The following is a 13,462-nucleotide window of genomic DNA, read 5'->3' as shown; positions in this document are numbered from 1 at the left end:
TATCGGTATATCGATATCGGTAAAAAAGCCAATATCGAGCATCCCTAGTAATTGGCACTAGTCTAGGATAAGTAGCACTAGTCTTGGGTAAGTAGCACTAGTCTAGGATAAGTAGCATGAGTCTTGGGTTAGTAGCATGAGTCTTGGGTTAGTAGCCTGAGTCTATGGTTAGTAGCATGGGTCTAGGATAAGTAGCACTAGTCTAGGGTTAGTAGCATGAGTTTTGGGTTAGTAGCATGGGTCTAGGATAAGTAGCACTAGTCTAGGGTTAGTAGCATGAGTCTAGGGTTAGTAGCACTAGTCTAGGGCAAGTAGCACTAGTCTAGGGTTAGTAGCACTAGTCTAGGGTTAGTAGCACTAGTCTAGGGTTAGTAGCACTAGTCTAGGGTTAGTAGCACTAGTCTAGGATTAGTAGCATGGGTCTAGGATTAGTAGCACTAGTCTAGGGTTAGTAGCATGGGTCTCGGGTTAGTAGCACTAGTCTAGGGTTAGTAGCACTAGTCTAGGATTAGTAGCACTAGTCTAGGGTTAGTAGCATGGGTCTAGGGTTAGTAGCACTAGTCTAGGGTTAGTAGCACTAGTCTAGGGTTAGTAGCATGGGTCTAGGGTTAGTAGCACTAGTCTAGGGTTAGTAGCACTAGTCTAGGGTTAGTAGCACTAGTCTTTTTTTGGGTTAATTTAAATAATTACGTCATATTTTTGTATGCCTAAAGATTACTTCATTAATACATGTTAAATCTGGGTACTATCATCTATCTACCTATAACACATTTTGGATGGCAAGTCAAAACACTTTAAAGCCATTTTTCTCAGTTTCACTGTTTGGAAGTTACTGCGGTCTGCCTGGGTTTTGAGTGTGATTTTGTAGTTACGGCAGTTTTTAAAACCCCATATCTCCAAAACTGAGCGACATTAACATCTGAAACTTGGTCACAAGATAAAACATTTATTGACTAGTTCAATTTCACTCTTAACTCAATTCTGACTTTTTTCGAGTTACTGTGGTTAGCCTTGACAGGGCTAACTGCTCTGCTCTTCTCTGCCTTGCCCTGTTCTGTTCTGTTCTGTACTGTACTGTACAGTTCTGTCTATTACTGTTCTGTGTTTCTCAGTTCTTCTAGGCAGTAGGAAAGAGGCTGACATCACTTAACACAAGTGTGACTCTCCAACAGTGTTTCCAGTGCCAAAGGTTCCCAGGGGGAGAGGGGGGAGAGCCGGAGGGGAGCCCACAGCTCCGAGCACAATGGCCAGGCGGACTGGAGGAAGAAGGGCTGCATGATGAAGAGCAACCAGGAGGCTGGGGCAGAACAGGTGAGGCTAGAGGATATCCTTGGAATGGACCCGTTCACAGTGGCAAATTAACTCTAAACCTTATCTACTAGGGGTCGTGTAACGGTACGCGCTGTGTACCGGACGAATGCAACGGTACGTTAACCACTAACGGAACGCACGTGCAGACCTTTTTTTTTACGTGCAGAATTTATTTCAAAATTCACCCCTTCCAAAAATATATGTTATTAACACAGCAGGGTCATTACTGAAAATGTTCATAATTTTCTTGTTCGCCAAATAACACACACACCCCCACACCAACTTTCTTCCGTACGACTTTCACTCACAGCTGATTCCGAGAGAAAAAATAAAACGCACAAAAACATACTTTTGCTAAGCTCCTCTCCAGTCGAGCTGCTGTGGTGTTTAAATCCAAAATATTGATAAATCCTCTGCCATTGTTGTGTAACATGTCATCTCTTCTCTAGAGTCTTCTTTCTCTGCTTCACGGGAAGTTAAATCTACTCTAGAAGTGTAAGTGAAACTTAAAAAGCATACACCGGAGTGGATGCCTGAACACAGAATAACACCGCTATCACTGACTACCGCGGCAAGCCTAGATGGAACTTAAGTATAACTTAATAAAAAAATAATAATAATAATAATAATTATATTTAATATTATTATAAATATTTTTTTCCTCTTGTACCGAACCGTGACCACAAAACCGAGGTACATACCGAACTGTGGCTTCTGTGTACCGTTACACCCCTACTATCTCCCATTGTGGCCAGTGGAGCAAAAGGTCTTCAGGAGGACTTTTATAAGTTGCAGGTCAGGTTCATGGCAACCAGCATAATGGAATGGAACAACTGAAGGCTAAATGATAACCTTTTAGAGATGAACTCTAGGGCTAAAGTGAGGTTTAGATGTAGCTTTTTAGTAGAGATTAACTCTAGGGCTAAAGTGAGGTTTAGATTTAGTTTTTTAGTAGAGATTAACTCTAGGGATAAAGTGAGGTTTATTTTTTGTGTTTTTATTGGAAGATAAGGCTTGGCCAGGTCAAGATAAGGTGTTTTGAATGCGAGATACGGCTTGGCCAGGTCAAGATAAGGTGTTTTTGAGAGCAGTGCCGGTGTCTGCTGACAGTGAGCCATTGACTAACTTGACTATCAAGTCCAATACAATGGGTCATAGTTAAGGACAATGACCTGAGGCCTCATTTATACAACTGTGGAGAATCCACACTAAATGTGTACGTACGTACGCGTAGGAATAAGGAAACCGTTGTATGCCTAAAAATATTCAGATTTATAAAACCGTGCGTACGCCTACATATACTCTTTATAAACCCCATTCAACCTGAAATTGTGCGGCACATGAATGATCTTCGGCTCCCACCCGGTTAACTCCCACAATTAACCATGAATGGCTGTTGAAACGCCCCCTATCCACCTGTTGTGATATCAGACGTTAGTCATTCACTCTTGATGAGAAAATGACGAATGAAAACAGTAACGTTAGTAGGCCTATTAGCTGAGTAAACATTCCTTCACCAACTGTGAAGTTGATTAGATGGGATATCATTTTGAAGAAGGCTTGTCGGCATCAACCTACTAATAGAATTGATAGGAAGCCATAGTGCCAGTAAGCTTCCGAGTCAGCCATAGTCAATGAGCAGGAAAGTGTTATGATCTCAATTCCACATCCTCATCAAAGTAGGCATACGGTCTCCAACAGCGCTAAAGCAGTCATAACGTACGGATAGAAATGCACTTTAATTACAGCAATGCCGGTAATTAATACAAATAATGTGCAGGGCTGATTATAAGGAAACGGGTCAGAATCTTAATCACTCAGGTTAAATGTCTTGTTGTTTAAATGTTCTTTTAAAAGCCACATCCAACATACTTTACTGTGACAGGCCTATTGCAATACTAACAGCGATACCAGCAGTGGAAACAGGGACAGTACAGCAGGGTAATTGGAAACCTTGTTTCACACACATTCTTTGCAATCTATTTAATTTGTTCATTATACCCTGACAGTCATAACTGCATGCACTCATTATCATCAAGGGCCAGAACATCCACTTCAATTCACATAAACGTAATCCACCATAATAATGATTATAGTGGCAATTATTTTGAGAGAGGAATATCTATTAACTCATTCAGCGCCAATCACGAGTATAGTCGGGTTTTAATCGTTATTTCTTTTATTAGCGATATCCATTCATTTTCATCCATCCAGCCTGATGTTATCATTGGGAATGGGTGTATTGCACCCCATTAAAAATGGTGTAGTTTCTTTTCTGGGACAATCCGAGCCGTGCAGGCGGGGTTTAAATACTCAGGCGAGGTAGGCATGGAACAGTAACCCCGCCCGCCCGTTCATGTGTAACGCTCGGTAATGTGGGACGAACCTCCACAAGCAGTATTTGGAATGGCGATCAGATAATTGGATTCTTTCTTTTGCATTACATCAGATACCAGGTAAGGACTATATATAAAATCTTGCGTTGATCTGATATTTCTTTCTACCACGATCGTGGCTGTGTGCCGTTGGGTGCAGGAGGGGACTGGGGGAGCCTCACACTACGAGGCCCTTTTCATTCTTGCATGAGGAAGGATAATAACGATCATCTAGCGTTGATTTCAGGATGATTAGATAATCAGGCGAAAAATGACGACGTGTTTAGTGTATTCCACTAAAAGCTATTATCGCGTCTTTTCCTGGGATTACTAAGAATCACAAACTATATTCATATTCAAAACGGTATACAACGGAAATGTACGGATGAAAAAACACATGTTTGTACTAGGGATGCTCGATATTGGCTTTTTTACCGATACCGATATTCCGATATTGTCCAACTTTTAATTTCGATACCGATACCGATACCGATATCAACCGATACCGATATATGCAGGGTTTCCCCCCAAAAAAACTGAATAATTTCAGGTAATTAATAATTTCACTGGATGCATTCAAAAGGCTTTCTAAATGTAAGCATTATCTGTGCAAAATATGATAATTAAAAAAGTAAAAATTAACATTACATATCTCTTGTTGTTGAATTAAACCAACATGCATACTTTTGACAATAAATAAAATAAGAATTGGTTCTTACTTGCTTGCCTGGGTAAATAAAGGTTAAATAAATGTAAAAAAAAAAAGAAATTACCGATACCGATATTTTCCGACATCACATTTTACTGCCGATATCGGCCGATAATATCGGTCGGCCGATAATATCGGACATCCCTAGTTTGTACATGTTGACTGGAAGCAACTCACTGACAATCGACGGGTGTATTAGACCCATAGATATAATATAAGATATATTTTAAGCACTCGCAAGTGAACAAAGCGCCCCATTGACTTACAGTGCTGGCGTAATAGCACCCTCTGGCGCCCCCGACCCGTGGCGCAGAATGAGTTAAAGTAAGGGACATACAAGGGAGTGTATGCAAGAACATTGAAATTACTATTCAATCAAATAAAATATGCAGTATATACAGTCGGGGTTAAAACGCAGCTGACAAAAAATTTTGTATTGTTTATTTTGGATCCCCATTAGTCAAGACCACTCTTCCTGGGGTCCAGACATACAAATATAACATTAAAAACATCCAGCACACAAATATCTAAAAGGCATTGCATAAATAAAACTGTATAAAATAATCACAATATCCTTAACATCCACAGTATTATAAGATACAAAATTACATACTGCAAAATACAAAGTGCATATTATAAAATACAAAATTACATATCCCAAAATTCTAATCGGTATACAAAAAAATCTGTATTCAAATCGGTATAGAATCAGTTTTATTATTTTCCTTGATGTACTTCTTAATCTGTATTTAATTGATTTTGTGAATTGTTGTTCCTTTCAGTTGTATCCCTTACTGGTTGATTTCTATTTTTAATTTAAAATAGATATCAAACATCAAGATGTTCCCTACAATGTCAAATCATGGCACAATAAGTATTATAGAACACCATTTCCAAACTGTATTTGATGATGATTTAAAGGCCATTCGTCACATGCCACACGTTTTTTTTAATTTTATAAATCCTAACTTCTGCTTAGAAAGTGGTGGACACATCTTTCAAGCCATGTTCTGTACATACACAATGGTTATAGACGAGGCCCCCATTTAAAGACATTATTTATTTAATTCACAGAACTAATTCCCTATTAGCTAACAACTAACTTGCATGTATGTGTTTCTGACTGAGTGTATCTGTAAGTGGGGGCACTCACCTCTGGCCTTAGTGATGTCTGTCAAGGCTGTATAAGACTGCTGATAGAGTCCACTCTCTCATTCACTCACACACACGATAGACTCATGCATCACTCATTCACTGCTCCATTCAACAATCAATACATATAAATAGTCCCTGTGGACTTCCATTGGATTTGTTTACTTCATACTCATGAATAATACTAGCTGATATTAGCTGAGGAATGTTATGTAGACTGACTGCTCCCTCCCTAGTGAGTGACTGACTGAGAAGTTGATGTATAGCAGCCGCAGGAGTGTAAATTAATCCTCCACATCCTTATTGCCATGATTACTTGTCTACTGCTGGATGAATGGATGTGTGCACAAAACTAGGGCCTCATAAAATCTGTTATCTGTTCACAAATTCACTTAAATCGTTTCTGGATTTATTTATTTAATTTCTTAAATATTTTTTACTATGTCATTTCTTCCACCAAAAAAATTGGAAATGAACCACTACAATTATGTAACCTTCTATTTGCTCAAAAGTGAGATGATTTCCAGAATGTATTGATTTCATAAAAAGAATAAAAAAGAATTATTACTTTTAATTTTTAATTTTTTCATGCAGTCAGGCCACTGAACTTACAGTAGAAGCAGGCCAGGCCAGTGTTTCTAGTGGCAGTATAGTTAGATAACCTAGGTGGGGAACAACCAGGAGATCACTGCAACAGAGGGTAGGTAACGCAGTCTAAACTCACACAAGTTGGAGAGTCTCTCTCTATCTCTATCTCTATCTCTATCTCTCTATCTCTCTCTCTATCTCTCTCTCACACACACAAACAAAAAATCCATCAAAACCAGTGTTGCTAATAATTGACACATGCTAGACTGTAATAACACCCCCCCCCCCCCCCCCCCCCCCCCCAGAAAAAAAAATCTACTTTGCATTTGATATATTGCAATATTTCACTTTTTTTTTTTTTTTTTTTTTTTTTTTTTTTTTTTATAATACAACACTTGTGATGCCATCACACACACTGGCATTTAAAGGGTACAAATAAAAAAATTCCTGCACCAGAATGCAGGAAATTAAGTCTATTAAATCCTGGTGGGGGACCTCCAGACCCCCCGCTTAAAAAGTGGGCTGACTGGGGCTATATTTCGCACTATATTTCCTGGCCTGAATGATTTCCCCAGTCCAGCCCTGATTAAAAGCCTCCAATGCTTATTAGTGAGTGTGCCTTTGAACATTTGCATGTTTCAACCATACATAAAATATATATATATTTTTTTTTATACCACCCCTATAATAGTGGGGGTCGCGGCTCTCTGACACCGTTATTTCGGCCTGAAAACTTTGGGAACCCCTGCTCTAGCTAATGTTATGACATGTTATGTGGTCTAGTAGTACTCTAGCTGATGTTATGTAATGGTCCTGAGACTCCTGACCAAATGTGTGTTCTTCCCACAGCACCAGGGCAATGAGAAGAGAGGCAGCCACCCAGTAGGCAAGACCAAGACCCGGGTCCTGGCCACAGATAGGTAGGCTACTTACAGCTGTGGGGTGTATTGTTATGGGAATATAGTATTATGGTAGTTTTATAATACATTAAAAAAAAGTGTTCTTATCTCTATTTATTTATTGCTACCATGTATATATATTATATATATATATACACGTGTTTCATTACATGTATATATACATACATACCAATTATTCGCCTGTTCTATTCTCCAACCATCTATCATCCATAGTAACACTATATTATCACCGACATCCAGTTGGGGGATCCCCTTTGAACAGCCCATCTGAGGTCTCTCTCCTCCACATCGCCTGTGGTGCTTTTTTCCCCTATTGCTAGGTACATAGTAAAACATTTGTGAGTTGTTCCTTATCTTCATTGGGGCAAGTCTGGGAGTGTTGCATATTTGGATTTTATGGTGGTTTTTGTTCTTGATCTATTGTGATGTTTCTTCTTGACTTTTCAGCCCATGTGGGCAATGCCATGTCATCTCGGGCTCTACAAATTAATTAGATTTGATTTGATATATATATGTGATTATGTGGCTTCAGTCACACTGACCCCCAGATGGTTCACTGACAAGAATATCTGCTTTCTAACAGTACTTTCATTATGTCTCTACTTTCTAATAATATCAAGGCCTCCTGTGTTCCATCAAATATCACATATTTATATTATTAAACCTTTTTGAGAGAGAGAATTGTATCACATATTACAAGTTATCAAACTATCCCAATTGCACATATCCAAAATGCTAAATGTTGAGCAAAATCCCAATGAACAAAATGTAAAATTCATAGTGCCCTGCAAAGTTGTTAACCCTAACACAAAACTAAATGGCTACACCTTAAACCAAGGGTTAACCTTATGATTAACTGGAAGTTTAAACTGATGTTTAAAATACCTTAATATCGTGCATGATTAAGTGCAAGACAGTTATTCCCCTGCAAGATAGAGGTCAAGCTGCCCAGTTCAGTTCAAGACAAATGGCTTTCACAGCAGCCACAAAAGCAACTGGCAATAGTTTTTAATTCTTTAAAAAGTCAGACATTAGTTTGTAATAATTGCAGATTGAGGGGAAATCTCTCTAGGGAACATTTTCGATCACGTGATGGGTGGGATCGGTGGGCGGGGGTGGGTGCTGTATAAAAGGCCTATCGCACTATAATCTCAAAGAGACTCCACTCATCATATCCTACTGATGTGATTGAACTGGACTGGGGCCAAAGCTGCCCTGGAAACGGTATTGATTTTACCCCTGCGAGCACAATGCAAGTGGGTGTGTCCGTACTCCAGAAGCCACCCAGGACAACATGCATGCAGAGGAATCTACCTGAAACCTTGATTAAATAGAGCTTAGCAGTCCCGTCCAGTTTGGTGACGTAATGCTGGTGTCACTTTTCAGAAGAAAGAAAATATGGGCAGCTAGGGGATGAAAAAGTATTTTTTTTCCAGAGTTAACATTCAGAACATCCAATGTGGGGTGTATCACAATTTAAAATAATTAATCAAATTGGACTTTTGAAATTATGCCAAACAAATAACAAACAAGAGAGTGCTGGGTGTCGTGAATGAATGAATGGGTTTATTTATTTCGAACATAAATTAAAAACAAATTAAATAAATTAAAAAGAAATTAATAAAACAATAAAGTAATAAACAGATTTAAAAAAAAACATTAGTTCTCTTGTTCAAACTCCGGTAATTATATAATATTTAATATAATAAAATGTTTTTATTTTATTTCATCATCATTTATTTATCATTATAAGTTATATCCTCATAGAGGGCGACTGAAAAAAGCCCAACGGGGGAACATTTTTATCTTCCAGGGCCCGCCAGGGAAAGGGGTGGAGTCCACTGCTGAGCTCAATCAGGATACTCGGCGCCCACACACACACAACCACACACACACAACCACAACCACATCTGCCCCTATGCCTGACCGGTTGAGTCTTTTCGAGGGTCTGTTTTTCTCTGCAGTGTCCCAGAGACATGTACTCAACCCGACAGGAGCTAGCTATGTGACGCTAATGCAGAACGCCATCCAATAGCACCACACACACACACACACACACACACGCACACACACACGCACACACACACACACACACACACACACACACACACACACACACACACGCTGAAGGGGCCTGAGTCTGAGGGAGATGCGTGTGGTCGTCCATCTGAGACACAGCCATTCATACCAGGGTTTTCACTGGCGCTGGTCCACGTGGGCCTGGAAGGTCTCACTGTCCCAGAGAAATTCTAGTCTAATTATTATCTGTGTATATTGAGCTTTTAAAAACAATTGTTAGGCTATATAAAGAATGACATCATCGAGGCATGTAGATTTATAATGTTTCTTTTATTGAAAAGTAGGCTACTTTTGCTTATATGTTATATTCCAAATAAAATAAGTCTTTATTTTGTATCTATCTTTATCTATTTACAGTAGATTTCATTATCTGTTCTCATGCACGCCTGCGCCTGGTGATACTAAATCCAAATTGAACTTGGGCATTTGAAAGATAATATATGTATATATAATATATATATATATATATATATATATATATATATATATATATATATATATATATATATATATAAGTGCGAATTGGCTATAATAAGGTAATTTATAAGCCTGCTATTCTATATTCTATAATATTTCAAATTGCATTGGTCCGGATGGGAGAATTCAGTACTGTATCTACAGAACCTTCTGTTTAATCATCTTCCCTTTATTCATTTCCTTAGATTTTTTGTACACATGATATCAAGAAGGTACTGAACGAGATTCTTTGTTTGGTCATTATTATCATGGTGTTATTCACTGTCAAAGATGCAAAGAAAAATCATAATTCATATTCTCCTTTTGTTTCATCACAATTTAAGCAAGGCTAGTAATAGACACAATGTTTCTGACACTGGAAATACATTCACTGAGGTCCATAGATCTCATCCCTACTATTACTCCTTGACCTCTCAGCCGCCTTTGACACGGTAGACCACCACATCCTTATAGCTCGCCTCGAGCATTACGTAGGCCTTAGGGGCCCCGTCTTAGACTGGTTCCGGTCCTACCTGAGTAATAGGACCTTCTCTGTCCAACTCGGTGATCTCACTTCCTCTGTGGCCCCCCTCACCTGCGGGGTGCCCCAAGGCTCGATATTGGGTCCCACTCTCTTCCTCCTATACATACTCCCCCTAGGCCAGATCTTGGCAAAACACAAGATCTCATTCCACTGCTTCGCCGATGACGTGCAGGTTTACCTCCCCTTAAAGCCCACCCAAGGGAAGACATCAATAGAACCACTGCTTGACTGCCTGGCAGAAATCAAGTGCTGGATGTCCGAAAACTCCCTGACATTGAACGAAGGGAAAACCGAGGTCATTGTTTTTAATAGTGCCCCCCCGCCCCCCCTCATTGACGCACTTGGTCCCCTGGGCCCAAACCTCTCCACCTCTGTCAGGAACCTCGGGGTCATCTTCGACAGTAATTTTAAATTCGATAGACAGGTCAGCGCCGTAGTGAAAAATAGCTTTTATCACCTTAGACTCCTGGCGAAGACAAAGGCATACCTCTCCCAAAGTAACCTAGAGACGGTGATACATGCCTTTGTCACCACCCGCCTCGACTACTGCAATGCTCTGTACACTGGCATTGACAAGTCCCTCCTCCGCCGCCTACAACTAGTGCAGAACGCGCCTCCTCACCAAAACAAGAAAATACGAACACATCAGCCCAGTTTTGGCCTCGCTCCACTGGCTGCCTATTAGCTTCAGGATCGATTTTAAATTAGCACTAAATGTTTTTAAATCATTAAATGGCACGGCTCCCTCCTATCTGTCCGAGCTCCTGCACCGCCACACCCCCCACCGATCCCTCAGATCAGCTGACCAGATGCTATTGGTAGTACCCAGAACCAGGCTCAAAACTAGGGGAGACAGAGCTTTCTCCACCGCAGCGCCTAGACTGTGGAACAGCCTCCCCCTCAGCGTACGGACTGCCCAGACCGTACAGGCTTTTAAATCACTCTTGAAAACCTACCTGTTCTCCTTGGCCTTCCCCCCTACTTAACTACCACTAGACCCCTGACCCTTCTATCCTCTTTATTTTACTGTGTCCTACCAGTTTTTATTACTTTCATTGCTTTATTATGTTTTTAATCTTATATCTTGCACCATATTGTTTGTTTTGTTGCTTTCATTGCTTTGCCATGTTTTTTTATTTCTTTCTTTTAATCTTATACCTTGCCTCACACTAATTTGTTTTTATCAACCTGCTTGTGAAGCACTTTGGTGTCAGCTACCGCTGCCTGGAAATGTGCTATACAAATAAAACTGACTTGACTTGACTTGACATAGATGTCCCTAGATACCAAGAATATGAAAATGGACCTTGTAGAAGTGGAGCAATATTCCATTTACTTTTCCATTTATTTTAGGCGGATTTTCAGAAAATAGGCTCCGGGTGGATTCCACGTTGAAATTACGCGATACAATGGGGGTCGCCAAATAAAATCCCCCCAAAAATGTCAGTGCAGATACTGGAATGTGGCACTAAACTTAGTACTGATCCGATCCATTATTTGCTTTTACCAAGGATCGACAGATACCATGAGATCAGGGTGAAAACAAACTCAAAATATCAACTCGCCATGCTTTGATTTCTGACATGTTAACATCTCTGATACAGGAGTGTCATGGGAATACAACTAGGATGGAACTGATTTCAATAAGCAATACCTGATTATATCCAGTTAAAACAATCAAGGTGTCACTCCAGACCATTATGTTTGTGAATGAATTTAATAGATAAAACCCCACACGTCAGTTTTGATTATATTGATCATCAATTTTAGAGATCAATGCGGTTAAGACTTTCATTGATTCTCTTTTTGACGACCCCAGTTCATGGTCAAAATTAGGCATGGCTCTAGGTTGCTCTTATAGACACTATTAGTCAGTATGTAAATAGCAATTTAAATAATATGCATTTCTCTTTTATCTCTTTATTTAATTATTATTTAAATTCTACGTATGCCACTAAGTACATAGCTTATAGCCTCAGGGCCAAGCTGCTGTCCAAAGAGATTTTAGTAGCATGTATACTTGGCTTGGTATCATGCCTCCATTTCTCCACTGTTCTGGGGATAGTATTATTAATGTACTCCTCCTGTCTCTCTCTCTCTCTCTCATTCTCTCTTTCTCTCTCTCTCTCAGGGAGAAGGGGAAGAAGGGAACTGCCTACATGACTAACGGCAGTATGGTGCCACCACGGTCGCCTCGAGGCAGAAGGCCCCAGGGAAAAGGTGGGTGTCTGGATAGAGGATATATGGACGGATGGGTCCCGTAGATGGAGGGAGGCTAACGCACCCTGGAAAATAGCATGTGTGATTGCGGGACAGTTGAATAATGTGTAAGACATAAGTTCTGAAATGGGACGCGAGGGCAATGTAAGATAAGATAAGATATTCCTTTATTGATCCCCTTGGGGAAATTCCAGAATGTGGCGAGTTATGGTCCCAATGCTCTCTGGAGAAAGGTGGTACCACTGATGTTAGCGGTCCATGCTGTTGTGATCATAACCAGATCCAGTCAAAGGAGTGGCTGAATACACTGCATACTAGGGGTGTGGGGGAAATATCGATACAGCATGATATTGTGCTATATCCCCACAATATTATATCGATATGTGATTTCCATTATTGTGATATTTTTCACGGTACCTTTTCCAGGCCGTAAAAGAAAGACCATATGTATTATAGTACAAGGTCAATGTTGTAGCAGATAAAGATGCATTACTGTCATTTTACTTCTACCCCCCCCCCCCCCCCCCCCCCCCCCCCCATTGCCTTCCACTAGCATGTTTAGCAATGATGCTGAGAAATGCTGAAATGTTCTGCTTCCAATAACTCATCAAGTTAGTTGTGGACGGACTGGAATGACTCCCAGTGTGCGACGAGTCTGATTATTGTCCCTTTAATTAAAAGATCACCACTGCCTTTGTGTGAAAGCCTCGTCGCCGCTTGTTCCTGCGGCTAAACTCTTTTGTGTCAACAACGTGTCGGCTGAGTTAGGATACAGGGTCTCGCAAGCAAGAAAACACTGTTTGTTTGTTTATGATGATGATTGTTGTTTGTATTTAGACGTGGGTTCAGGCCTGGACACGTATGGCGACACGTCGTCGGAGAGCTACAGCTGCCCCTCCAGCCCCCAGCACCACGGACCAGAGAGCCTGGAGAGCGAGGATGAGAAGAATAAAGGTAAGAGACCACACACAGCACGCACACACACACCATGTCATTATGAGATGCACGCCTCACAACAAAAGTTGGCTTGGTTTGATTTCATCACTGTAAACCTGTCAATTCTGCCAATAATGTTACATTCAAAACTGTTCAACCTGCTAAATGGGCA

At 40.3% G+C, this 13,462-nt stretch overlaps 1 protein-coding gene across 1 annotated transcript in view; it reads left to right on the top strand.

The window, feature by feature from the left end:
• The window catches only part of zcchc2 (zinc finger, CCHC domain containing 2), a 107,569-nt gene that overhangs the window by 86,640 nt on the left and 7,467 nt on the right, over nt 1-13,462 (top strand). The window contains exons 9-12 of the mRNA XM_084326060.1: nt 1,173-1,311; nt 6,985-7,055; nt 12,266-12,354; nt 13,192-13,308. Of these exons, the coding sequence (XP_084182186.1) occupies nt 1,173-1,311; nt 6,985-7,055; nt 12,266-12,354; nt 13,192-13,308 (416 nt within the window). The remainder of the gene's footprint in view (nt 1-1,172; nt 1,312-6,984; nt 7,056-12,265; nt 12,355-13,191; nt 13,309-13,462) is intronic.

The sequence above is a fragment of the Notolepis coatsorum genome, assembly GCF_963971535.1.
Source record: "Notolepis coatsorum genome assembly, chromosome: 12".
Lineage (NCBI taxonomy): Eukaryota > Metazoa > Chordata > Actinopteri > Aulopiformes > Paralepididae > Notolepis > Notolepis coatsorum.
Note: the sequence above shows the minus strand (reverse complement) of the source record. Positions and strands in the feature narration are given on the sequence as shown.